This window comes from Bos javanicus, chromosome 8 (assembly GCF_032452875.1).
Source record: "Bos javanicus breed banteng chromosome 8, ARS-OSU_banteng_1.0, whole genome shotgun sequence".
In the NCBI taxonomy this organism is placed as follows: domain Eukaryota; kingdom Metazoa; phylum Chordata; class Mammalia; order Artiodactyla; family Bovidae; genus Bos; species Bos javanicus.
The window spans coordinates 103379139-103406942 of NC_083875.1; the positions used below are offsets into that span (position 1 = coordinate 103379139).

Here is a 27804-nt window from a genome sequence, read left to right on the forward strand (position 1 = left end):
CCTGTGTGGGGAGTTCAGTTTGGGGCAGAGAAGACGGTAAACACAGAACACGCCCAGCCTTTCCTGTGGGCTGGGGCTGGCGAGGGCCATTCCCTGGCAGAGCAGAGTCTGCCCCACCCAGGGAACAAGGACTCTCCATGTAATGTGTCTGAAGGGTGCTTGGCTCCGCTGGCCAAGCCCACTCCCAGGGCCGGGCCCGGGCACGGAACATCGTGGGTGCCCAGTGAATGTTTGTTGGGTGAATGAACGGAGGTCCGGAGGGAGACGGGAAGCGAGGCCTGGGTTTAGGGGCCGGGGTGCATGCCTCCCTCGCTTCCGGCTGGTGGCCACTTAAACCTTGCCCTCCCTCCTCCTGCCCAGCTTCTCCCAGGCTTCAGCCGGGGCTGAAAGGCAGTGTAATGGGAACAGGCGGAGAGCTGGCGCTAACAATTGGGACATCTCCGGTCAGCCGGGGCCCATTGTGGTCTCTTCCTGCCTCTGCCGCCCACTGGCTTTGCTGTTCTTTGTGTTTCTGCATCCCAGGCGGCCCGCATCCCGCCCACAGTGTATCTTCCTGACCTGCCCTGGTCTCTCAGGATGGCCTGGAAATGTCCAGCTGGTTCTTGGGTTCCCCAACCTCCCTGAAGAGCCCATGCGCCCCGTCTTGGAGCCTCAGCCGCTTGGGTCCTGGCTGCGGGAGCGCTTGGAGTTAAATTTAGCCGGTTGACATTTTCTGAGCGTCTCCTCAGAGCCCCGCTCAGTGCTGGCCGCCAGGGTAATAGCAGAGACAGAGACATAGTCCCACTTAAGGAGCCCATGGCCTGGTGAAATGACAGATGAGTAAACCGGGAAAGGGACAGAGTGTGACCTCGTGGTCAGAAATGGGCTTTGGAGGCCGGGGCTCCTCAGTTCAAGTCTCAGCTCTACCATTTGCCCACTCCCCAGGCCTCAGTTTCTACATCTGGAAAATGGAGACAACAGCCCTCCTGGCCTGTCTCACGAGTGGAGAGGACTTGGTAACTGGTTGATTTGGGATCTAAGGCCAGGCTTGAGAGAGCTCTGGAAAAGTGCCAGAGGGGTCAGACCTGGACCAGGAAGCCAGTTCTGGGCTCCCCTAGCTCATGATTGAGGATCACCCTTGCATAGCCCATTCCCTTGTAGCTCACTTGGTAAAGAATCTACCTGCAATGAAGGAGATACAGAAGTCGTGGGTTTGATTCCTGGGTCGGGAAGGTCCCCTGGAGAAGGAAATAGCAACCCACTCCAGTATTCTTGCCTGGAGAATCCCATGGACAGAAGAGCCTGGCAAGCTACATTCCATGTGATTGCAAGAGTTGGACACATCTTAGTGACTAAACCACCTCCTAACCAGCCCAAGGTCCACATTCCTTGGTTGGGTTCACCCAGAAACCAAGTGGCTCCTTGTTAAACTTCAAAATGGTGCAAGTGGTTGGAGTGCTGGATGGAAAGCCCAAACATGTGCTGCCTCATGTCCCCTTTCCTTTACACTCGCCCCCATTTCCATACTCTGGGAAGTCCAGAGCCCACACCTGGGTTCTGGAAGGGTTTCAGGTGGGGCTGCAGTTTCTCTCCTGGCTCAGCCACCCTGCAGCCTCTTCTTTCTGCCGCTGCAGCTCCTTACAGGACCTCTGGGTTCTGAGTCTTGCTGTCCTTATGTGAGGCTCTGAGCCGTGCTGAGTGCTGCTGCCCCCATTCCGTCCTTCCCCCAGAGTGCTGCCAGCACAAGGCCATGACATGGAGCGCATGTCAGGGAGGGTCTGCAGCAATGTGGGGGGTGTCGAAGCACAGAGAAGTTTCAAGGTAATCCATCAGTGATCCCTTGCCACTGGGAATATATGTTCTGGGTCATATCCTCCTGACCTTGGCCTCCTGTCTCCCTGAGGCTCCCAGCATGCTGGCTTTCCCCTCCCTTCTAGAACCTTCTCTTCTCTCACCACCAGCTTCTAAAACCCAAATTTCTGTTATTTTCTTACATGGATCTTTTTGTTTCTCCCTTGGCACTAAAGTCTGCTTCTGGAAAGTCAAGGAAACATCCTGGTTGTTTTCTTAAACAAAAGAAACCACCTCCCCTTGTCTCCACCCTCAGTAATGCAAGTAACTGGCAGAAGCTTTGAAATTAGAGGTTTCTTCAACATGATTGACTTCTTATGCAGGGTTCCCCTCCCCCCACCAGCCCATCTCTAGGTGGGGAGAAGCAGAAGGATTTATTCTAAGTCCAAAGCATACCCCCATTTACTTAGGAGCTATTTTTATCTGACTCTGGCTGGCATCCCTAGCCTTAGGGATAGACTTGCCCAGGAAACTGCCCATATACTTGTTCCGAGAGGGCCTGGTCTCCACCCACGTGAGGGCCTCATTTACTACTTTTCTTAGGAATAGAAAAGTTTTTTCTCTTTTTTAGGGAAAAAAAAAATGTGTTTTTTTCCTTGCCACTTTTACTTTGCAATGCATTTTGGTTTTGGGTTTCTTGGTGTTTATTTTTCTTTTGACAATTTCTGCGATTCAAGTGTCTGTTGAGGGTTCTGCTTTGAGCCTAGCACTGGTCCTGCTTCCTCAAGGAGACAAGGGGCTGGGTCGGGCCTACGTGGTGAGCCCTTGAGAGGTAGGTGTGCAGTGGTTCAGAGTGTGGACTCTGTGGCAGGTGTTCTGGGTATAAGTCTTGGTTCTTCCTCCTTCTCCCTGAGGCAGGTTATCATCCCCTCTGCCTCACCTTTCTCACATGAATCGTGGGTGAGCATACCCCCTGACTCATAGGGTGGTCATGAAGGTCCAGTTTATGCACATGAAACCTTTGGCGCCATGGTTGGCACGCAGCACTGGGTATGTGAAAGCTCTGTGGCAGCTTAAGTGTTTGCTGTTGTATGTGCTGTGTGGTTATTTCCCTCAAAAAGGACAACCTGCCCCGTGAGGGCGAATGCTTGAAATACAGGAAGTTGCTAACCACCCCTGGCCTGTGCTTAGATGAGTGGCCCATGGGGAGGGCTGCCAGGTTCTGAGGAGCAACCTGCAGTGGTCAGGGAAGGCAGCCTGGAGGAGGCGGCAGGGCTTCCCTACCCTGGCGATCCCTTGAGCACAGCTGGTGATCCTCCATCCCCATGCCTTCGCTCATGCTGTTCCCAGCTTCCGGAGCGCCCTTTCTTCTCATCTTGAGTTCAAGCTCAAAAGGGTCCTCCTCCAGGAGGCCTTCCCCGACAGCTGGGGCTTATCTCCTGGTTCTTGTGTTTCCAAAGTACCCAGACCAAATCACTTTCTGCCCTAGGGTGGGTATTCCGTCTCAGCTGCTCTGCTGGAGGAGGGGCAAGCGGCCGACAGGTTTCCCAGCTGCTGCCCAGGTGAAGAGGGTTTGGGGAGTGGTTGAGCGTTGGATTCTAGACCAAGCGTCAGAAAACTCTGGGAGAACACATTGAGGGGTTGGGCCTGGGCTGGGAAGCCATCTCTAGGCTCCACCCAGCCTGTGACTGGGGATTCCCCTCTCCCCACTGCACAGTCCACAGAGTCCACGCATTCCTCGGTGGCTCCTTGTGGCATTTCAAAATGACACAGGCAGTGTGCTGCCTCTGTGTCCCTTACCGCCAGGGGCATGGTGAGAAAGACGCCCCCTGGGTTGACTGACAGTCCCCTGCACCCCGTGCATGGTGCCCGGAGGCTGCTCCTGGCTGCCTCTCATGGAGGGAGAGCTCAGCACTCCTTGGAGCAGGCTGACCTGCAGGCACAGGCCTCACAGCTGTACCTCAACCTATTTAGTGACCAAGTGGGCTTTCCTCCTGAGATTTCACTGCCCCGAGAGCCTGCCCCTTCTTCCTCTTTTTACAGGAAGTACCACACACAGCCCTATGGGTGAGAGAGCTGGTGGAGCTCAAGCAAATGGTTGAGACTCTGTAGCCAATTCTAATGCAAGCGTTCCTTTTTGTTCCCTCAAAGGTTCTTCAGAAGACCTGAAGTTCTGTGTGCTGTATCTTGCAGAGGTGAGTGCTTCCCCCTGAATTTGAGGAGAGGGTTCAGTGTCCCGGGGCTGGAAGGAAGATGTTGGGCTGGGTGCGAGTGCCGGTTCTGAGGCTGTCTCCACACCTGCTCCTGTGGTGGTTCTGGGCAGGTCCACGAGGCAGCGCCCTGCTCTGCGTAATGGGACAGAGTGCTCCTCCCCAGTGTCTCTCACCTCTGTGTAGAAGAGTGGTGGACATGAACATGCTTAAAGGGGAAAGAAGGACCCTGTGGCCTCCTGCTTAGGACTTCCTGGTCTCCAGTCCCTGTAAGGGTCACAATGAGGATGTGGCCTGTCAAGTCAGGCATCACCCTATTCGTGGTGGCTAAAGAATCTGCCTGCAGTGCAGGAGACCTGGGTTCTATCCTTGGGTCGGAAAGATCCCCTGGAGAAGGCAATGACTACCCACTCCAGGATTCTTGCCTGGGAAATCCCATGGATAGAGGAGCCTGGTGGGCTACAGTCCCCAGGGTCACAAAGAGTTGGACACGACTGAGGGACTAACAACAGTCCTCTAGAGAGGGCCCTGATTCTCGTGCCCACCTCTTTCCTCCTCTCTTTCTGGAAGATACCACCTACATCCCCCTCCTGCAAGGTCTTATCAATGTTTTAAAAAGGCCTTCCCCTGGGCCAGAGAATACACATGAAAGAAACCATCCAGCATCTGATGGTGGGCTGGAGTAACACCCACTCAGTGGGTTGAATGCTCCTCTCTTCTTCAGGCTGGTTATCCCAGTCCCATCAGAAGCTCAACTGGACACTGTGCCTTTGCTGAGCTAACTGGAGGCAAACAGCTTATTGCTTGATGTGTTTTGGGAGATGAAATATCATTTATTGTTGTAGTTCAGTTGTTCGGTTGTGTCTGACTCTTTGCGACCCCATGGACCGCAGCATGCTAGGCTTCCCTGTCCTTCACCATCTCCCGGGGTTTGCTCAAACTCATGTCCATTGAGTTGATGATGCCATCCAACCATCTTATCCTCTGTCGCCCTCTTCTCCTCCTGCCTTCAGTCTTTCCCAGCATCAGGGTCTTGTTCAGCGAGTTAGCTCTTCGCATCAGGTAGCCAAAAATATCATTACCCAGGGGTTTAATCAAAGGAGGCCTTGGTGATGGAAAAACAGAGCTACTGAGCCAAATTTTTTTTCAATTTTCAGCAAATTTTCTTACTCCTTATACCTCTGTTCATATGAGTCTGCTACTAGTTGCAAGCAGGGATTCGTTAGACCCATTCCTTCCTTCTGCTTCTGTTTGTCTGTCTTACCCAATAACAGCCCTGGGAAACTGTCCGTCTGTGGGAGAGTGCACTGGCCACACGTTATGGGTGAGGCCTAGTCTGTGCTGGCTGGCCAAGGGGAGTACACCCTTTTGAGAAGAAATTTGCATATTGTTTGTGATTGGAAGATCATTCCTTCAGTTCCAGGCATGTCCCCTTTAGGTGACCAGACCCCTGAGGTTAAGACAGTTGATGAGATGTTAGCTTCAGGGGACAGCAGGGAGTCCAAAAGGCAGTGGACGTCGCTGGAACTGAGCTGGGGACCCCGGCAGCCTGGGATGGCCATTTGAGGTCTGAAAAGGCATCAGTATCCTCCCGTGTCAGCGTATCCCCGCTGAGCACAGGAAGTAGCTGGTGGAGACGTTTCAGGGCTGGCGTGTTGGCCTGGAGCCGAGCGAGGAGGCTAGGAGAGGCTGGAAGGCAGGCTGGGAAGCCTCAGAGCTTTTGCCTTTCCAGCCTCACCCATCTGGATTCCAGTTCTCTCCAGCGGGGCCTGAAATGAGGCTCCCAGTTCTTTAATGCCAAGAGAGCCATTCCTGCCAGGCTGGGGTTATTTTTCCCAGAGAAAAGCACTTCTGCTCCTTGGTTTCCAGGGAGCTGTGACCTCCTAGCCCTCCAAAGACTGATGAAGGCATATTGATCCGGGCCCTTTTATTTCAGTAAAGTGTCAGGTGATCCGACCCCAAGGGGCTGGAGGATTGAAATTCACAGGCAGCCAGAAGCCTCTCTTTTCTCTTAATGGGCTGCTCTTTACAAGAGGCATGTCTGTAACACACAGAAGACAAGATCCCTGCCTACCCTGCGGCCTGGAACAGGCCTGCCAACCGTGGTTTTGAAACCCACAGAGAACTCCAGACCTGTGTCTTAGTTGGCATTTCCAGCAAGTGGTTTTTCTCTTTGTTTCCTAACACGCAGGTGGTGTCCAGAGAAGAAACCAAGGCCAGAGAGTCAGGATTTTAGGGACGGTTTTCCAGTCTGCATTGAGAGTGCCGACTGCCTGGGGTGGGTGGGGGTGGGGGGGCGGCTGCTCTGATTGTTCCCCAGCAGTAGGTCCTGGTTAGTTATCATGCGGGTTGGATTGACCTGAGTAGTCCTCGGCCCTGGGGCCTTAATTTCCCCGGACAGGTGTCCCTCAGCCCCTGCAAATCCTTGAGACAGATGCAGCCTATGACGGGCTGTACCAGGGGCATGGGGTCAAAGGGCACATGGGTTAGGGACTATCCGCAGAGAATTTGATCCTGGCTCTACTAATTTAAGAGTCTTCACTTTGGGGTTAGGAAGACCTAGACTCGAATCTTGACCCTGCCATTTCCTAACTGAGCGATCTGAGCAAGTCATATACTCATCTCTGAAATGAGGCTGTTGAGGCCTACCTTATAGGGTTGTTGCAGTGATTAAATGAGATTCAATAAGATACTGTGTCCAAGGCACTTAGCACAGAACCTGCCACATAGTGAGCACTCAATAAATGCTCCTGTTATTCCTGTTAGCGTCATAACAGGGGGAGAGCTTTTCGTATTCATTTACTCTCCATTAGCAACATCGCCAATGATTTATCGATCCTCTAAAATAAAAACTAAGAGGAGTATCTCACATTCTTTGTAATGTACATATACTGTTAAATAAAGAAGGCAAGATCGCAGATTCTGGAGGAGGCAGAAGACAGACTCTGAATCCCTCCTCTCCCGACACTTCTTGGGGCTGCCGACGTAACCTCTTTGAGCCTGAGTTTTCTCATCTAAAAGATGGTAACAGCTGTGTTTTTCCTTTCTCCCTATGTCGTAGGGTCACTGGGAGAATTGAATTAAGTGAGAGAACATCTGTCACAGCAAGTGAACAAACGTAAATTGTAGTAGAAGAGGTTTTCGTTTTTATAAGGATAATATTAATTCAGGAACAAGAAGGTTGAGGCAAGATTGGGTTTTAAAGAAGGAAGGCAAGAGGAGCCGGGTTTCTAGTTGGATTTGGGATTGCTCAAAACAATCCACCTGCCAAGGCAGGAGACACAAGAGAAGTCCAGTCCTGGGTCAGGAAGATCCCCTGGAGAAGGAAATGGCTACCCACTCCTGTATTTTTGCCTGGAGAATTCCATGGACAGAGGAGCCTGGCAGGCTACAGTCTATAGGTTGCAAAGAGTTGGACACAACTCAACACACACACACAAACACACACACACACACACGTATGTTTGAATGCAGAGGTCTGGGCCCAGTGCTGTTCCATCTGCAGAGAGCTTAGCTCACCAGCTGGTGATCAAGGAGGCCCTGCCTCCAAGTGAGCTTCCTGAGGATGGTTTCAGGGCAGCTTACAACCTTGACCTTGGAGCCTGATATTTGAGGACACAGTGTATATGAGTGTTAAACTGATGAGTCAGGTCACAAAATGGACCAAGAGAGACCCAGGCAGGCAGTGGGGGCCCCTGATTTAGGCAGATGGGAATTCAGCCTTCCTGGAGGGGGCTGGCTCCAGGCTCTCCCTCTCGTCCAGGCCAGCCTCCCAAACTCCAGGTGGCACTTGGAGAGGAGGCTTGGGAGCTAGGGCCTCCCTGGAATGTGTGAGCATCTAAGATAGCCAGCCCCAAACCCTCAACTGGGCCTAGGTTTAGGTCCTTGGGGCCTCAGACACCTTCTTAAGATCATGGATGGGAAGGTGCTTTTTAAAAAGGATAATTAGATAAAGGGAATTATTATTAAGGTGGAATCTGCTTCAGAACAGAAAAAGCGGGGGAAGTTGGGGCTCAGGGAGTTGAAAGGATTTGCTGAAGCCCAAATAGCTAGGTAGAGGCAGGCCTGGGAGGCTTGTGCGTGCATGCGTGTACGCTAAGTCGCTTCAGTCGTGTCCCAATTCTGTGCCACCCCATGGACTGTAGTTCACCAGGCTCCTCTGTTCATGGGATTCTCCAGGCAAGAATACTGGAGTCAGTTGCCATGCCTTCCTCCAGGGGTTCGGGCCAGGGCCAAATTTGTGGCCTTTCCACACTGGCAGCGTTTCTAAGTGAGAAGGGACCCTAGTCCCTGCCCTGCCCCTCCCCTCGCTGGCTGAATGTGACAAGACAGGGAGCAGATGGCTCTCTGATCAGCTCCTGCTCCACCTGGCTTCTCTCTGGGGCATCTTGGGGTGAGTCCTTCCTTGCAGTGGGCTGGGGATTCTAGCAAGTGGAAGTCTGTTATTAAGTGGTAGAATTGCCTCACCATGTCCACTCAGTTCCCTGAAACCAAGAGGTGGGGCTTTCTTTCCTCTCTCTTCTGATGCTTTTAGGAAGAACAACTCTGAGCACTTTGGGGCTGGCACCCTGGGAATACTTAGTTTGGGAGGTGGCCCTTGCCTAAAGGGTGGTTTCCTTGAGGGCTGGGTCAGATGGTAGGGGAGAAAAAGTGCTCAAATGCTACTCCGTGAAGCTGATAACCAACCATCGCAGCTCGGAGCCTTGGCACTGGCTGTTCCTTCTGCCTGGAACGGTTTCTCCCTAGCACTTTCCTTGGCAGCTCTTTCTCATTCAGCCTTGGCTGGGTGCTGCCCCTCCAGAAAGGCTGGCTCTGTCTACTGGGCTCAGATAGGACCTCTCCCTTTCGGCCTTTCCACAGTTTGTAATTACATTGTTTAATTGTCTCTTGTCTCTGCCCCCATCCTAAGGGCAAGAACTCAGCCTCTCTTATTTCCCTCTTCACCCCCAGGGGCCTAGCACAGTCCTTGACACAAAACAGGTGCTCAATAAATATTTCTTAAACAAATGAAGTACCAATAATGAAGATAGCTGCTGTTTGTTGAAAGTGTTAGTTGCTCAGTCGTGTCTGACTCTTAGTGACCCCATGGACTGCAGCCTGCTAGGCTCCTCTGTCCATGGAATTCTCCAGGCAAGAATACTGGAGCGGGTAGCCATTCCCTTCTCCAGGGGATCCTCCCCATCCAGGGATTGAACCCAGGTCTCCTGCATTGCAGGCAGATTCTTTACCATCTGAGCCACCAGGGAAGCTGTTTGTTGACGCCTGGGTTATTGCTTGCCCTCCTGATAGCTCTGAGAGGTAGGTGACATCGTGGTTATTCCCATCTTACAGTATTTCTCTGAGGTTGACAGCTAGGAAGCAACAAAGCTGAGATTCAGACCAGTCCTATCCAACTGCAAAAAAAGGAAGGATTGCATAGAATTCTACACTGTCCTTTTCTATGTTCTGAGCCATCCAGCTCACACCCTTAGCTCCCTGGATGAGTTCATCAAATCGCAGCCCTCTGCGGTTATAATCAAATTCCAGCGGAGACAGAAAGAGCTCGCCACTCCCTGCGCAGAGCGTCCTGCAGAGGATGATAACGCGGGGCATGTTGTTCCTCCCCTCCCCGCCCCCAGCACATTCTGGCTCCTTCGGGGCTGACTCCCTGGGTCCCCGAAGCTCTCTGGTGCCTGTGCTAAGGCTGGCCTGGATTTGACCTCATTCCGAGAGTCTCCTGGGAGCCAGAGCTCACTGAGGCCTTGACTGGCCAAGCACTATACTAGGCCTGGATGAAAAAGGCCTTCCTAGAAGGGGTTTCGGGTCTAGTTGGGGAGATGAGATTGCAGCACTTAACAAGGTTAAATAGCAAAGCGAGATTTAAATGGCAGCAGTGCCAGAAGCTTGCACTCAACTGAGCTGAACAGTCATTGATCAGACTCAGCTCATGTGTCAGGCAGCAGCGGGGCTGTTGAAGGCCATGCGACCAGTCTCCAAAGACTCTCCGGAGGGACCCAGGTCCTGTGTGGGTACCCATTTCACCCTGGTCTTGTGATTAGATGAGTGTGCTGAGATCGGGGAGGGGTCCTTGCTCCACAGAATGTAAGGGGGGCAGAGACCTCGGCCCTCTGGGTCCCCCACGCGCTCCCCCAGCGGTCGCCTTCTGCCGCCTTTCCCCAGGGGTGACCTCACCACGGCAGTCTGCAGCTCTCCACAGGACTCCACTGTGTTGGGAACCACTGCCTCCCTCCCCCTAGGCCGTGGGCACAGGGCTTGCCAGCTGGCCCCCGAACCAGCTCCCCTGCTCGTCTGGCTGCCTCGATGTCACCGGGGATTAGTGTGCGCACTTGTGGCTTTTAGTGGTCACTCCCCACCCTGCTGCAGCCTCACCCACTGGATGGTTAGGGTTGGGCTCGGGCCGGGAGCCCCCTGAACCAGGGAGCAGCCCTGACTGCCCCTTTCTCTGTTTCCTCTGACGTCAGAAGGCAGAGTGCTTATTCACTTTGGAAGCGCACTCGCAGGAGCAGAAGAAGAGAGTGTGCTGGTGCCTGTCGGAGAACATCTCGAAGCAGCAGCAGCTGGCGACTCCGTCCCCCGACAGCAAGGTAAGGGCCTCACCGGGGGCCACAGCCCTCGTCCCCCACCATGGCCAGCCCAGACCCCCGAGCCTCCGAATTGAGCTTGGGACCAGCCCGAGTTCAGAACTTGGAACTGGGCAGCAGGCTCTTGGCAAGAAGCTGAGAGCGTCTCTCTCCTTGGCGTGTCAGTGGATCTACTGAGCGAATTCGAGGGCTCTCGGGTAGATTGGCAGAGCCGAACTGAGCGTGACCCATCAATTCTCCACCCTGTTCTCTAATTCACCTGTGGCAAGGTCTAGTTTGGGCCGGCATTCCTGCTGCTGCCAGGCACGTGGTCCCCCCTCTAGGTCGTGCCCAGGGACAGCACACTGGTGTTTAAAACTGGCCCGAGGCAGACATAATTAGGAATGGACGCTTATGGCAGAAAGAAGCCATGCTGGTTTGATGCAGGCCACAGCCAAGTGGAGGCAAGTGGAGTTTTCCGGGGACTGGGGCCCTGCCAGCTGGAGCATCAGGGAGATTAGAGACTCCCAGCTGAAGCTGACGTGGGGACGGGCAGCTGGTCCTGCCTGTGGAGGGTGATGGGACCAGAGCTGGACCCACTGTCCCCCAGATGCCCACGCCAGGCACAGTTGTATCCCCCATTTGTGAGTCCCTTCTCCCGCTGAACGTGCTGGCCATTTGGGAATTTGGTCTGATTGGCTGCCAAAGGAGCCAAGGTGGTTGGCCGGCCGGAATCAGGGAGAAGAAGGGAAAGGAAAGCAAGCGGCAGCTGGTCAGCTCGCAGGCCCCGCGCGGCTTCTGGCTGCATTCAGGCCGCCCTGCGCATAGCCCGGCAGGGCAGGCTGCCAAGGACGGGAGTGGGGAAAGGGACCGCACACCCCTGGCGGGGCGGTGGCGGCCTGCAGCTCCTAAAATAGTGTCTGAGAATTATATAATCTCAGATTCGACAGTTATCTTGTTTTACCACTCACTGAGCGTCCCTAGGGGTCCACCTGGGGAGAGCAGTTTCCTCTCCAAAGCGTTGTCGTGTGAAGGAAAGGCGACGGTGCGTCCACAGCTCGTAGCATGGTGCCTGGTATTCAGTAGGCGCTCAGTCAACCACAACCCAGCTGCTCCTGCTCAGCTGGCTGGCTCCCAATCTCAGCTTCTGCTACTCCACAGAGACCTGCCGAGGCTGTGGGCTGCCTGGCCTCCTTGATCTGGGGTGGGTCACAATCAGAAAACAGGCCGCTTCCTCCTCACCAGGGCGGCCGCTGGTGAGGAGGAACTTGTGTTCCTCAGTTGTCTTGTGTTTTAGGCTTAGCTCCTCCTGGTCTGCGGAAAAAGTTCTTTTGGCCTCAACTTTGTGTCTGCTGGCTCTGGAGTAGGTTGGCAACAGCCTTCTCAGCACCTTGGGGAGTCTCTCCATCTTCGGTTGGGGAGTCGGGGGACAGTTTGAGCGACTGAAGGCAGGCTGGGTTGAGAGTGGGTCCCTGCAGGGCTGCAGGCTTGGCTGACTGACTCTGGATTTGGGGCCTGGCTTCAGGGCTGCACCAAGATATATGGGCATCTCGGGCAGGCAACAGCTGGACGTGACTCGAGATTAAAGCTCTTTTAAATGTGTGCTTAATGAGAAACTGTGCACTGGGCTGGAGGAGGGAGAAGAAAAGGGTCTAACCACCGGGATGGCCTCACATGGCCCCCTCACCTGAGAGAGGGCCCTGCCCAGCTGGCACACCCCACTTGGCCCACCCTCCTTGGGCAGCAATTAGTAACGACCTTCTGTTAGGCAGCCCCCTTATGGATCTCACTGCCCACTTTCCCTACCGACATCATACACACTTGAAGAGTCTTAGCAGTTCATTCCTTCTAGTTGCTTGCAGAATGCTCCCTGAGAGAAGTTCTAGTAAATAGGATCTTCTCCAGCCCCGCGTGGTTCCAGGAGTGTTTCAGCAAAAAAAATCACCTTAACTACCAGACCAGGTGGCTTGTCCAGCCGGCACAGGCTGTGCACCTGTGCCCAGCTCTGTCAGGTCCCGGCTGCCTTGCCGGTGACCGTGAACCTCCTTGCCCAGGGCTGGGCTGCAGTCTTTTCACTAGGCTGGCCGCCACCAGGGGAGAAAGAAGAGGGAAGGCCAAGCTGAGCCTGGACTGGCTTCTTGCACTGTGCAGAGCTCTTTTGCTTGAAATCTGTGTCGAGTCCTGACTAGAGAAGCGTGCTATTATTATTATTTTTTAATGCTATTTCTTTGTTCTTTCCGGAACTGTTCCTCCTTATGTGCAGAACGGAAATTGCTGCCTAAGCCACTCCCTGTCCCCCCAACTCCAGTGCTTTTCTGAGAAAAGACACTTTGCAAGGCAGCTCCCCGAACTCCCGTGTTGCCCCTTCTGAACCCTGCTCCTTTCAATAGTGTTTGCTGATCCTTGGAATGAGCTGACACTCAAACATCTCAAGGAATGCAAAAGTTCTTCCCCCATTTGCAAAACATAATAAATGCGATATGCCCTGAAAAGGAAATGCTCCTGGGGAGGGACAGAGGGTACTGGAGGAGGGCGGTTTTAGAGAACAGTTGTGAGGAGGGTGTGCCACTCCCTGCTGCATCGACCTTGGGCAACAGCTTCCCGCTGGGGCCTTGGTGGCCCCATCTGCACGCTGGTCAGGTGGCTCTTCCCAGCTCCTCAAGCTTTGTGACTCCCATGAAAGCTGAGGACCCGGGGTCGTCCAGTCTCCTTTAGAGAACTCTGCCCTGGAGATTTCTGCGTCACTCGATCGCCTATGAAATGTGCCTTTAGTGGCCAGGTCTGCTCCCCTCTTGTGGTGGGGAGGGGTGACCGTAGGCTTTCTGTGCTGTGTCTGAGGGTTGCAGTTACCTGGGGTTGCAGTGTCGGGGTCTGGGGGTCCCAGCTGGGACCAGGTGGGCATAAGGGGACAGGCAGCATTCTGACTGTGTCCCTTCTCCACGGCTCCACTGTCTTTCTCCGGCTCTCCCCTGGCTGCCCAAGGCAGGGGGGAGGCTGCTCCAGGTGCGCCTTTGTGCTCCCTCTTTCTGTAGAAATAAGTGGCTGGCTTCCTCTCCTCTTCTAGCTCCCTTCTTCTCAGCACCCTGTTCTTCCCCATCCGCACTCTTCACCCTTTCTCGCCTCGTCATCTGCCCTTGTGGGTAAACTAGCTGTCTTCTCTCACCTGGGGTAACTTCTACTAAACTCCCTACCATGGGGAATGCTGCCAAGCTAATCTGGAATAACTCACAGATGGCTGTTCAGGTTCTAAGCTAATAGGGAGAGACAGATACATATTGGGTTGGTTATTCAGTCAAATATAGGGATAAATGGCCTACCCTGGTAGCACAGCTGGTAAAGAATCCGCCTGCAATGTAGGAGACCCCAGTTTGATTCCTAGGTCAGGAAGTTACCCCAGAGAAAGGATAGGCTACCCACTTCAGTATTCTTGGGCTTCCCTGGAGGCACAGACGGTGAAGAAATCTGCCTGCAGTGTGGGAGACCTGAGTTCGATCCCTGGGTCAGGAAGATCCCCTGGAGAAGGGAATGGCTACCCACTCCAGTATTCTGGCCTGGAGAATCCCTGTGGACAGAGGAGCCTGGCGGGCTACAGTTCATGGGGTTGCAAAGAATCAGACATGACTGAGCGACTAAGCATATAGCACAGCAGCATAGAAATAAATGCCTGCTCTGGGCCAGACTCTAGTTTAGGTCCTTTGGGGTCCTTTGAGGGGAGCTCTTGGCTGCCCATTCATTGTCCACTCGGTGAACCTGCACTGAGCCCTTACCACATGCAGAGCCCCAGCCCGGGCATTAGGAAGCCTCTGAGGAAAGCAGGCTTTTGACTGAGCCGTCAGGGAGGGAGAGGGTGGGGTGCAGCACGTGCTGGCTCCGTCCGTTCAGGGTGCACCCTGAGCTCAGTGCTGGGAATGCACGAAGAATCTGTCACATTCTTTCCTTGGGAAGTTGCAGTCCAGTGGTGATGACAGATATGCCAGCAGATGGTTCTAAAATAACATAGTGAGTGGTATGGGAGGTGTGAGTGCTTAACTGCTCTATGACCTCGGGTGAGGCACTGAGCCTCTCTGAGACTCGGGTTTTTCATGAGTACAGTGATTGAATGAACTGGATTCTCGTGAGGGCTAAACTCATGTAACGTGCTCAGCAAAGAGGCGTACAAGAAGAACTCTCTGAATTATTATTAAAGTTATGTCTATATAGGAGATTCATCTAGTGGCCTTGTTTATTGAGGCTGAATGCTGCCACTTTGACCACATGTGACGACCGTTCCATGTCACTTCCCGGTAGCCACCTGCCATATTCCTGGGACCAGGCAGGGAAACTGAGGCCTCCTGGGTCTGGTCTGGCTGTAAGACTTCTCCTAGCTGTGACACCAAGGTGCATGCCACATATCATCTCCACTGCAGCACCCAGAGGTGGGGCCTTGGAGATGCCAGGGTCCGTGTGAGCACTGTAGGAAGGAGCAGGGGCAGGTCTTGGAGTCAGGCAGCCCTGGCCTGAGTCGACAGCGAAGCTAACTCCAGTTCTGTCTGGTTCCACAGAAACTCCACCCTTATGGCTCTCTCCAGCAGGAGATGGGGCCGGCCAACTCAACCAATGCTACCCAGGATAGAAGCTTTACCTCATCAGGACAGACTCTGATTGGCTGAGCAAACCCAAGGGCGGGACTCTGCTTCTGGCAACTTAACCCTTTCTTGGGCATCCCCTACCACAGAGTAACCTCACCTCAACTGGACCCAAATCGGAGGACCAAGATGTTGGGCCTAGGGTCATCTGAAGGGAATGGCCCCACGGGTGTGTGTGGACTGGCATCAGAAGGACCACAGTGGTGCCAGAGGCCCTGTGGGCAGATGCAGACTGGATCCAAAAGCCCCAAATGGAGAAGAACCAGAAGCTTATTCCCTACAGGGAAGAAGGAGGTGAAATAGCACATGGGCTTCCGGTGGTTCCAGCACCTGCCTTGGGGGCAGGGGGAGAGGTCAGGAGAGGTCAGCGCTGATGGAGAACAACGCCAAGATGCCTGGCTGCCAGAAGATATCTCCACTGCTTCACTCATTTGTCATCTGTACTCAAGCATTCATTCCTTCACTCATCGGATATTTTGAGGGCATGTGCTTTATGCCAGACTCTGTGCTAGGAGCCTGAGATAACTGTGGAGAGTGAGGTGGATGTGGTCTCTGCTCTCATCTTAGTAGAAGAGTGAGCATTACGTAAAGGTTAACACACACACACACTCGCACACGTGGTTACGAACTGAGATAATCTATGAAGGGAAAGAAAGGATTCTTTCAAGAGAGAATGTTGTGTAGATGGCTATAGGGGTGGGGGAGGGGCAGGGGACAAGCCTGACTTTGAAGCTACGACCCGCAGGCCAGAAAGGAGTTAGCCAGTCAAGGACTCTGGAAGGAATGTTCCCGGCAGACCGGAACAGCCTGTGAAGAGTGCCTGAGATAGGGTAGGGGTGCAGCGTGCTGGAGGGACGGAGGCCAGGCCGCTGGAGCTTGAGTTAGTGAGGGGAAAGACCACTGGGTGCGGACCAGGTGGTTCGGGGCTGTGTTGGTTCGTGTTGTACTGAGAGTTCGGGTCTGGGCACAGTGGGAAGCCATTGAAAGCTTTTGAGAAAGGGAATCACAGGGTCTCGGGGACCATTTCTAGAAGATGGTAGAACCCAAGGTGGGGAGTTCCTTAAGTCCTCCAGATAAGGGGCGAGGCGACCTGTCCTGGAGGGGTGCTGGGGAGGTGATTATGTGGGTGTCCAGACCCTGAGGGTAGCGGAGGCTCGGATAAGCGTCTCCTGTCCTCCACCTTTCTCACCCTCCACCATGTCTGACTTTCAGTGGATGCAAGTCAGGGTGAGGCCGTCCTCACAGAGCTCCCTCCTTGTGAGGCCTGGGTAGGGACCAGGGCCGAGTACTGAGAATGTCCCCAGGAGCTGGGAGTAGTGGGGCTTCCCCAGGCCTCAGCAGGGGTGGCCTGTGCTGTCCGTCCATCTGGTGCTGAATGGGCTGATAGGAAACTAGAATTCGGCCCCTGGGAAGCTGACTGGGTTTGCTTTCTGCGGAGCTCCCGAGACTCAGGGACCAGGGCTAAGTGTGGCTCAGCACCGCTGAGGGGAGACCCGTCCGGCCGTGAGGCTGATTGGTGACCTACCAGGGGACAGCGGTGACAGGCCAGTGTGGGGCAGCTTTCACATCCTTCTGTCCAGACAAAACTCACACACAAAGGGCACGTGTAGGAGCAGGGCCTTGCCTAGAGAGGAGGTCAGAGAGGCTGGGCTTCAGTCTAGGGAAGTCCCCTTGAACACTCGGCGTTGTGTCCTTAAGATCCTCTCTGTGTTCTGGAGAGGAGTCTTGTGCCCTGCTGGATTTGCTCAGCTGCTTTGGCTACCTGAACCTCAAGAAGGGTGGCCCAGTAGAGAATTCTTCCCTTAGCCTCCCACAGATGGCCCTTCCTCCCAGCCTAGGAAAGATCAGACATGTGGTAGCAATAATCTAGCCGGCCAGAGTGGGACAAGCAGTGTCTATCAGCTGAGACTCCGCCTGCAGGGTTAATTCTGAGAGGCTAAACAGCTGGGTCTGCACAGACAGCAAGCAGCATCATGTTTTCATTTGATTCCCTTACAAAATGACATTAAGGGGAGAGTGAGGCCCAGGAGAATCGCCTGTCTGGAAAGGCAGCCAGCTTTTCTCTTCTGGACCTGGGGACCTACCTCTGTCCACCACACGGGTGCAGAGGTTGGGAGCTCTGGTGGCAGGGCAACAGAGACACTAAACGCCAGAGACACTAAACGCAGCACCTGGCCCTGGGGAGGGCGCTTTCCTTCGCTTGTCCCAACAAGCTGCTGCTGGGGACGCAGCCATCAGCTCTGGGAGGGCCCTGTCTTCCCGCTGACTGTGGTGAGCCACAGCGCCATTGCTGCTCTGCCTTTCAAATCGATGAGACAATTAATTTGGCTCGACGGGCTCGAGAAGATGAAATACGATCGGGTGGCCATTGCTCCTCAACAGCCTGGTCCATCCCCAGACGTCCAGGATGATGAATGCATCGAAATTGCCTTCAAGAGCCATAATCACGGGAAACATGGCCGAGCCCCTCCCTCCACACAAATCACTCTAAGAAGCTCACACAATGGTCTCTTTCCTGATGGCCCAATTGTCTTGCAGTGTGTCTGGGGACCTACGAGCTGGGAGCCCGGGAGCACAACCATTTATTGTTGGAAAGGCCATCTGTGCGATTTGAATACAAAGTGACTCTTTAAATTCCCCACCCCACCCCCTGCACATCCTTTGATCCCATTTTCTTGTTTTCTTTATTGTCTCACGCTCTGGGTCTGCTGAAACTCCCAGTCTCTGCTGCCTGGGTCCTTTGGCAGTTTGGGAATTGGGACCTGTTGGAAATAATGAAGACATTTATTTATGTATGACTTTTTTTTTAAATTATTCTCTATTTTAAATTCTTTTTCATAAATTCTGCCACCAAAGCCTGTATTTCTCATACACAGCACCTAGAGCATTCTGCAAATTGAAGGCGCAGGCAATTTCACGATGTGGGTAGGCCCCTACAGCAAGAACATGGGCATCAGAGGTGTCAACTGGGATCCCCAGGCATTATCTCCCCTAGGCCTCCCAGCAGCCCTGTTTTATGGATGCAAGAGACTAAGACTCAGAGAAGTTAAGTGATTTATCCAAGGTCCCACAGCTTCCCAGCTGTGGCTAGTCCTGAGGCTGAGCTAGTCCTCCAGCCAAGGCATTTCAGCCTAATCCATTGCTCTTTCCAGATGTAACAGTTTGCCTTTTAGGGGGTGGAAGTAAAAGAAATCAATTATCTCCTTCAGGAAGAGCCAGGAGGGAAGATACCGTGCATGTAGAAGTTGTGGCCCCTTAAGCTCTAGATGGAATCCTTGAGGACTAATAAAATGAGATGTCTTATTGTCTACACACTAGAGAATAAACTTCGAGTTCATATGGCCCAGGGTGGTCCAGGCTGACAAGATGAATAGCGTTACACAAGATTTGAAAAATCTGTTGTGAAAGACAAGGAGGAACTCCAGAAGACAGTCAGCAGCACTGGGACGGTCGGGTTACCCCCCTTTTCAGTCTGGCTTTCAAGAGGGCCAGCAACAGAGTCTCGGGGACCTGGTCTTGATAGAACAGAGGCTGAAGGCAGGAAGGGATAGGTTCAGCCCTTTGACCTCTGCTTGGTTAAGGGTGAGGTGAGAACCTGCTGCAGGTTTTGGGCCCAGATTTTGCTAGTTGACTGATGCCAAATCTCAACACTAAGTACGTGTGTGCGCTCAGTCGCTTCAGTCATGTCTGACTCTTTGCAACCCTGTGGACTGTAGTCCCACCAGGCTCCTCTGTCCATGGGATTCTCCTGGCAAGAATACTAGAGTGGGTTGCTGTAGCCTCCTCCTAGGGGATCTTCCCAACCGAGGGATCAAACCCGCATCTCCTGCATTGCAGGAGGATTCTTTCCTGCCGAGCCACCAGGGAAGCCCCAGTACTAAGTAACTGGGTGTCAAATGGACTAGATTTCAGATATTCTCCACGCCCCACCCCCACAGCTCCCACTCCCCCACCAAAATTGTTTTCCAGTCTCTCCAGCTTTCCTGCCTCCCCTTGTTGCTGCCCATCTGGCTGTAGAAAGATCATCCTCTTCCCCACCTTCCTCTTGGCCTCAGCCATCTTGCTATCTTTTTTTGTTATTCTTAAAGAAGATTGCACAACCTTGCCCTCTGTCTTTACCTTATCTTTCTTCAAGCCTTTCTCTGAATAGGGCCACCATCCTCCAAATTGTTCCCAGATCCTCAGTTTAAGGGTAGAATAATACCAGTAAGTACTTTATAAGTGAGCGCTTAAGACTGTGAGCCTGGAGCAATGCCAACCTCTTCACCTACATATTCTGTCTTAATCCTCACTACAGCCTCTTGAGGTTCTTTGTCATCTTTACACATTTACTCTCACTATACCCGGTTGGTAGATAAGGATGCTGAGTCTTTGAGGAGAAACTTACCCAAGGTCACACAGCCAGTGAGTGGCTAGGGTTGGAACCTGGGGGGCCCAGCCCCAGAGCACTGACTCTGGATGGCTCCATTCTACTACTTTCCAGCAACCACAGACTATCAAAGCTGGGGAGGCTGAGTAGTTCAACTCCTTGCTTCAAGACCATCCTGCGAGGCCATGGTCCCACCCTGGTTCTCTCCCTGGTTGCTCTGCCCTCCTGCTTTGAGCCCACAGCCCGGCCATTTTGAATTATTCCCCTTCTCTAAATTCCCCATGCATGTTCCTCTTGAGGCTGTTTCTCCTGCCTGATGTTGCCTGCCCTCCTCTGCTGTTCTGGCCACATACAGTCCTCAGGCTTCAAGGCTCCCTGGCTTGCCTCAGAAGTCCCTGCGTCCCCGTCTGTGCTCCATAGTGTTTTGTTCATCTTTAGCATGGTGTGTCAGGCAGCTGTGTCTCACCTGCAACACCATGAGCTTCTTGGGAGCCAGACATCCACACCCACCCTTCTCCCAGGCAGGGTCCAGGCCTCTCCTATGGCCTCTCCCTTGTCACCCTCACTGCGCTCCTCTCCCCTCCTTCTAGAGGTCAGCAATTCATGGGCTCTGCATATTTTGAGATATTTTCATAACATCTGACTATCATAAGTATTCTCATAAAATTGAGATATTAATGTTGCCTTAATTTTCCAAAGGCCCGATGGTGTGTGTGGTTCTGTGTGGTGCTTGCGTTTGGTTGACAGACCATCTATTTTTATAACATAAATTAGCTCTCTCTGCAGGGTTAAGTTATTTAAGCAAACTTGCATATGGTTTGTAGTGGGGATCATAGTTTATTTCTCTCTGACTCTGTTAAGCCTGATCCTTGGTAGGTACTCACTAGATGTTGTAGAATTGGATTACGGTTCAAGCCTGTCACATTCTAGAATCTAGATGAGGAAACCGAGGCTCAAAAAGGGGAAGTGACCTGGCCAGGTTCGTGGGACAAGGTAGTGGCAGGCAGAGCTAGGATTTGACTCAGGTCTGCTGACTTTCTTGGCTCAGAGCGTTTTCCATTGCACTTCAGTTTTGTAAGACCAGAGCCTGGATCCCCACTTGGTCTTAAGCAATCTAGTCTGGCCAGATTCACTTCAGGGTTGTGAATGCCTCGTATCCATACTGACTCATCAGGGAAGGAGACCTGATGGGAACTGCTCCTATGGTTCTCTCTCCCGGGTTTGTGGAGCTCTCACTGAGCTCCTTGTCCTCAGAGAAAACCAGAGTAGGATTCTGAAGATCTTGGTTCAAATCCTGATTTTGCTTGTAACTCGCTGTGTGACTTTGGGCAAATTACTTCACCTCTCTGCTCATTTGTTTCTTTACCAAGAGAAACGAGGGTATTGAATGTAGGTGATCTCTAGGAATCATCTCCAAAGCCCCAGGGCTTTTTTAATAAGAGGTTAAAAGTAAAAAGAAATGAGACATTTTGGTCTTCATATTGAAACAAGTGTGTGTGAATATTTGCAAGTGTTGTTGTTGTTTAGTTGCTAAGTCATGTCCAACTCTTTTGCAACCCCATAGACTGTAACCTGCCAGGCTCCTCTGTCCATGGGATTCTCCACGTAAGAATAATGGAGTGAGACGCCATTTCCTTCTCCAGGGGATCTTTCTGACCCACTTGGCAGGTGGATTCTTTACCGTTGGGCCGCCTGGAATGCCCATGTGCAAGTGTTGTACATGGTTAATATCCATCATGTACTTGAGTCAAGTAATGTATCAGTGGATCTTATACAGGAAGAGGTCCTCATCTCAGAACTCAAATTATAAGCACAACCCTGCTTCCTCCCAACCAAAGGTGCCTCCTTCCCGGCTTACTCCTGGGAAGACAGCACAATAGCTTTCAAGCCCAGAATCTTCTCCCATTCCTTCTTTTTTCCTGCTCACTGGACTCTTGTTTTAATTTCATGTATATAAGGATACACATATGTTCTTTAATCTCTCTAACTGCTGGTCGATGGCATACAGCTAACTTTCAGTGAAAGTTGTAAGAATCGGTGTGCAATGCCTGCAGTTTCTAGTGTGGTCAGAAGTCTCCTTTAGACTTCCGCAGAAGTTGCCACTAACGCACTGTCTTTAATGTGTACCTTCTTTTGCTCAAACACTACTTAGGGTAAATTTTCTCAGTGTCTTTTAAATGTTAGTGGTTTTCCATTTTGATTAAAATATATTACAGTATAGGTTTCTGCTATTTCTTCTTGTGGGAGAACATTAAGGGTTCAGTAGGCTAGCATAGGAAACTGACCACCATTTATAACACAATTTTCGATGGGAAAATGCTTTCTGAGACCCACCATCAACTCTCAGATGAACTTTAGAAATACAGCTCCACACACACCCAACAATAGAGAATGCAATATTTACTTCATGAATGACTAGAATTTTGATAGAACTACAGAATCTTTGAGTGTGGAACCGAAAAGGCTACCCTCTCCCCCAGCGGGATTCATCGATTAACAAGCTGATTTGTAGGAACCAAGACAAGAGAGGGGTAAGAACTCCTGGCCAGCGTCATGCAGTTGGTGCTAGAGCTGGAACTAGGACCCTCCTCCCAGCACTCCTCTTTGGGGACTTTCAGGAGCCTGACAGGTTGGGGACAGGGAGGGGCACAGATTGTCTTAGAGATGCTCTTCATCTCACTCAGCTGTGTCGTCTTAGGAAAAGTAAGTCATCGCTTTGGGCTGTAATGGAAATAGTGAGAAGTGTCCCGGCTAACGGCTTGGGGAGAGGTTGTCTAGTCAATTGGCTTGTCTGTAAATTCCCCCCACGTTCTGGCTGGAGTGGAATGAATGGGGCAGCTGTGTTTTACCTGGAGCTCTGGACAGGACAGGGCTGGCGGAGATGTTCCCTGTTCTAAAAATAGCAGTGGGAACGGAGTTGAGGGGAAGGGGAGGGGGCTCCTTCGGGACCTGGGTGGGACGCCTCACCCCCTTCCTCTTCCTGCTGGGCCCCCTGCAAGGAAGCGCGCCACGGATTCAAAGCATTTAGACCTGGAAGGGTCCTGGAGCCATCAGCGCTCACAGCCCCTCCTCAAACAGAAGAAGAGACCTGGAAGTAGGGAAAGGACTGGCCAGCCGTCCGGGGTCCAGGGAGATGGTCACAGATGGCAAGCTCTTTTCCTGCTGTGTTTACCAGGGTGGCAGCAGGCCAGGCAAGGTTTTCTCTCCCCGCCTTTGGGAGCGCGCAGGGCCTGGGAACTCCTGGGGCCGGATGTGGTCAGGCTTCCTGATTGTCGCCCAGCAGGCGAGGAGTCCCCGGTTGGTCTGCCCTGAGCCCTGACCTCAGCCAACTGGCCCGCCAGCGCCACGCCCTCCCTGCGCTGTGGTCCTCGCCCTTGCTGACCTGTCCTTGTGTTGCCCCCTAGGCTGTCTGCAGGGAGGGAGGGCCCGCACAGAACCAGTCGGAGGACAGAGGGCCTGGTTGCTTGGGACCTTCCTCTGCCCATCCCAGGAACCTACAGGAGCAGCTAAGGTGAAGGCAGAGTCTGACTGAGGGGTGGACAGGCCAGGGTTCAGATCCCAGCTCTGCTTCTCACCAGCTATGGGATTGCTGGCAGGTCACCCAGCCTCTGTCAAATGAGAGGTTCTCTCACCGGTTCTCCTGAGGACTAAGGGGAATGGTCTGTGCAAAGTGCCTGGCGTGTAGTAAATATGTTCAGCCATCCATACCTCTGGGTTCTGCTTCCATAGACTTAACCAACCCCAAATAGGAAAAAAAAAATAATTCCAGAAATTTCCAAAAACCAAAAGTTGAATTTGCTGAGCTGGCAACTATTTACATAGTATGTGTGTGTGCTAAGTCACTTCAGTTGTGTCCGACTTTGTGACCCTATGGACTGTAGCCCACCAGGCTCCTCTGTCCATGGGATTCTCCAGGTGAGAATACTTCTTCTTCAGTGGGTTGCCATGCTCTTCTCCAGGGGATCTTCCCGACCCAGGGATTGAACCTGCATCTCTTAAGTCTCCTGCATTGGCATCCAGGGTTTTTTTTTTTATTATTATTATTACTAGCACCACCTGGCAAGTCCCATTTACACAATATTTCCATTGCATTTAAAATGACTTACATGGCATTTACAGGGGCTACAGTACATGGGGTCACAAAAAGTCAGACACAACTGAATGATTTTCACCTAATCACTTGGTATTTTAAGTAATCTAGAGATGATTTAAAGTATGTGGGAGGATGTGTGTAGGTTCTATGCAAATATTGATACTATGCCATTTTGTATAAGGGACTTGCATTCCTGGATTTTGGTATCAGCTGGGGTTCCATGGATACCGAGGGACAACTGTACTTAGTAATGGTAGCTGTTGTTGCTAGATCAAATGTAAATGTGTGCTTGACTCTGCAACCCCCTTCCTTGGGTCCTTCATCCACTGGGGCGTGGCAAGTGTGGGGATTTTTTGTTAAATGCAGTTGACTTTTGTTGTATTGTTACAAAAGTAATTCATGTTTACTATGAAGAAAATATTTAATACAGTTGAACCAGGAGAAGGAAACGAAGTTCACCCTTAATCCAACACCCAGGGATAACCACTGTTAACATTTTAGGGTGTATGTCTCCTGTCGGGCATTTGTATATATACACATATGTCTTATTTGCAAATTAGCATTGCTAGTGCACACAATTTTCTGACTTGTTTTTTTCCCATTTAGCAGTGTAACATCAATAAATGTTCTTCTACAACATCATTTTTAGTGCCTGCAGAGTACTTCATTGTGTAGATGAAACAGGTTTTGTTTTTAAAAAATCTCCATTAGGTCTACACAGTTTAGCTTGTTGCCAATAGGTGACGGACAGGGAGGCCTGGCGTGCTGCAATTCATGGGGTCGCAAAGAGTCGGACACGACTGAGCGACTGGACTGAACTGAATATTTCATTTTTATAAAAACCTGAGATAAAAATCTGTAGATTTAGCCTCAGTATTCAGTGTACATCTCTGACCCCCTACAAATACTTGTTGATGAATGAGCGTTTTGTAAGAATAAACTCCTGGTAGTAGAATTTCCAGGAGACAGGATATATGTCCGTAAAGACGGTTCTTGATACCTATTGCCAAATGACTCTCCAGAATGAATGTACTGATTTATAATCCCACTTCAGATCGAGCAATTAATCCTGCTTAACCCTAGACTGTTATTTTTTAACATGGGTATTCTAGCTTCCTGGGAAACCCAAGCAAATTGAGATAGTCTGGGTAGGAGACCGTTCTCCCCACACAGTCACCAACAATGTGTCTTGTTACATTTCTTAGCAGGTTCCTTTCTTGGATTACTAGAGATGTTGAATATTTATATGCCTTTTTAGTTATTTTCACTGCCTCTTTTGTGAGTGGCTTGTTCAGATCTTTTGCCCGTTTTTCTGTTGGGCTGTTTATAGTTTATTAACTCACAAGAGCCCTTTATATAAGGAGGATATTTGTATGTTATCCTTTTATTTTTTATTATTTTAAAACTGTAGATGTTTCTGCTTTATAGGTAGTCATGTCTGTGAACTGCTTTGTACCAGCTTTATTGAGGTATTATTCACATATCATACAGTTCATCGATTTGAAGTGTACAACTCTATGGTCTTTTGGATAGTCACAGACTGGAGCAACCATCACCATAGTCAACTTTAGGACATTTTCATTATTTCCAAAAGAAACCACACCCTTTGGTTGTCACCCACCCATTCCCCCATCTCCCCCATCCCCATGCAACCGCCCATCTGCTTTCTGTCTCCGGGGTCGCACAGAGTCAGACACGACGGAAGCGACTTAGCAGCAGCAGCAGATTCATTCTGGACATTTCCTATGAATGGGATCATGTAGTATTAGGTCTCTCGCGACTGGCTTTCTTCATGTAGCATGAGGTTTTCAGGGTTTATCCATGCTGCAGTGTGTATCAGGACCTTACTCCTCTAGACGATGCAATAACATTCTGTTACATGGCTATACCATGTTTCATTTATTCAGTCATCTGTTGATGAAGATTTGGGTTGCTTCCACCTTTGGGCTATTATGAACAATGCTGCCGTAAGTGGTTGTGTAGAAGTTTTTGTGTGGACGGGTATTTTCATTTATTTCCTGTATGTACCTTGGAGTGGAGTCCCTGGATCAGATGGTGACTCTGTGTTTAACTCTGAGGAACTGCTAGACTTTTCTGAAGTCGTGTCATGATTTTGCCTTCCTACCATCAGCACAGAAGGATTTCTCCACATCTTCTCTAACATTTCTTATTTTCCTGTTTTTTAAATCATAGCCATCCTAGTGGGTGTGAAATTGTATCTCATAGTGGTTTTGAATTGTGTTTTTCTGATGACTAATATCATATACATAAATTAAAAAAAATTTTTTTTTGCCTTTAGTTTTGTGGTATCCATCTCAGGCTCAGGATTATACAACATTCACTTCCCCCCACATTTGAAATTTATGGTTTACTTTTCAACTTTTAGCACTTAGTCTACTTGGAATTTACTTTGGTATATAGTGTGAGTGACAGAGGACGAGATGGCTGCATGGCATCACCTACTCGATGGACGTGAGTCTGGGTGAACTCCGGGAGTTGGTGATGGAAAGGGAGGCCTGGCGTGCTACAATTCATGGGGTCGCAAAGAGTCGGACACGACTGAGTGACTGAACTGAACTGAACTGGTAGTATGAGCAAGAACGGTCTTCATTTTTTCCAAGCAGCGGTGTGCTCCAAAGCTTGTACATTGTGTTAGGATAAATGTCCTCTCATTGCTCTTCTTTAAAAACTCCTGTTGTCACATATTTATCCTCAAATGAAATTCGGTGTAAGTTTGTTCAGTCCCCACCTCCTCCCTGTGTCTCCCCCAAAATCTCCTTGAGATTTTCGTTGTAATTATATTTTAAAATACACGTCAAATTTAAGATTAAAATATATACATATTAAATACACATATACATATATTAAAATATATTTTAAAATACTAAAATATATACAATAGATAGCCAGCAAGAACCTACTATATAACGCCTTACTTAATATCTTATAATAACCTAAAATGGAAAGAGGCTAAAAAACATATGTATGTACATACACACACTCACACATGTAAAACTGAATCACTTTGCTGTATACCTGAAACTAGCACAGCATTTAAATCAATTCTATTTTAATAAAACATTTTTAAAAAGTCACATCAGAAAAAAAAACCTATCAAAAAGTTGGGTATTGAAGTATGTAAAATACTATTTTCCCATCCAAGAATCAGATTACCACTCTTTGTTTATGCAAATCTTCTTTTAAAGTTTCAAAGGAAAAGTTTTGGGGAAAAAAATGTCCATGTTGGTTTTGTACATTGGTCGTTAAACTTATTTGAAGAAATTGAATTTATTTATTTATTTATATATTACAAATGAGAATATTTATATATGTTCCTTGATGATATACTTGTATAATACTTAATACAGATAAATCCTAAACATTACTGAGCTGAGTGAAATAAAGAAAATCTCCCAATTGATAGCTACTGCTACAAGTTTGCTGTGTTCCTCCAAATATTTTTCATACACATATGTAGACATATGCTATTTTATTTTTACTAGATGGTATCATACAAAAGTTTCTGTAACTCATTTTTTAAAGATTGATGTGTGTACATGCTAAATGGCTTCAATGGTGTCCGACTCTTTTGCGACCCCATGGACTGTAGCCCACCAGGCTCCTCTGTCCATGGGATTCTCCAGGCCAGAATACTGGAGCGGGTTGCCACGTCCTCCTCCAGGGGATCTTCTCCACCCAGGGATCGAACCCAAGTCTCATTATGTCTCCTGCATTAGCAGGCGCCACCTGGGAATGTAAATCTTTCACATCAGCCTTAGGTTCTCCGTTCTTTTTTGTAGCCAATAGACCATAATTTATTTAATTGCTCCCATATTGATGTGTGCTCAGGTTGTTTCCGATGTTTTGACATTATGAGCGTTGCTGCAGTAAATATTCTGAGAATGGCCTGTACGTTACATCTTACTGCACTTCTCTGTAGGGCAGAGCACGACACACCCCCAGAGTGCTCCACAAATGCTTTTCTTCTGTTTAAATGTGTGATCTCTCCACCATTATTGTTGTTATTCCCACTGAGCGACTAACACTTTCACTTTCATAGATGAGAAAACAAAGAAACAGGGAGGTTAGTACAGTTTGCCTAATAGTGAACGACAGTGACCATTTTCCTACGTAATACTAGATGTCACTGCTTTTTAATTCTTTGTTGGTATGAAAA

At 50.4% G+C, this 27804-nt stretch overlaps 1 protein-coding gene across 8 annotated transcripts in view; it reads left to right on the forward strand.

Annotated features, from left to right (window-relative positions):
• RGS3 (regulator of G protein signaling 3) overlaps positions 1 to 27804 on the forward strand; it is a 155004-nt gene that overhangs the window by 82019 nt on the left and 45181 nt on the right. For 6 of the 8 annotated variants that reach the window (XM_061426561.1, XM_061426566.1, XM_061426563.1 and 3 more), the window contains 2 exons: positions 3922 to 3965; positions 10442 to 10564. In XM_061426561.1, the coding sequence (XP_061282545.1) occupies positions 3922 to 3965; positions 10442 to 10564 (167 nt within the window). Of the gene's footprint in view, positions 1 to 3921; positions 3966 to 10441; positions 10565 to 15081; positions 17961 to 27804 lie in introns of those variants that run through there. The other 2 variants (XM_061426568.1, XM_061426574.1) reach the window with 2 other exon arrangements.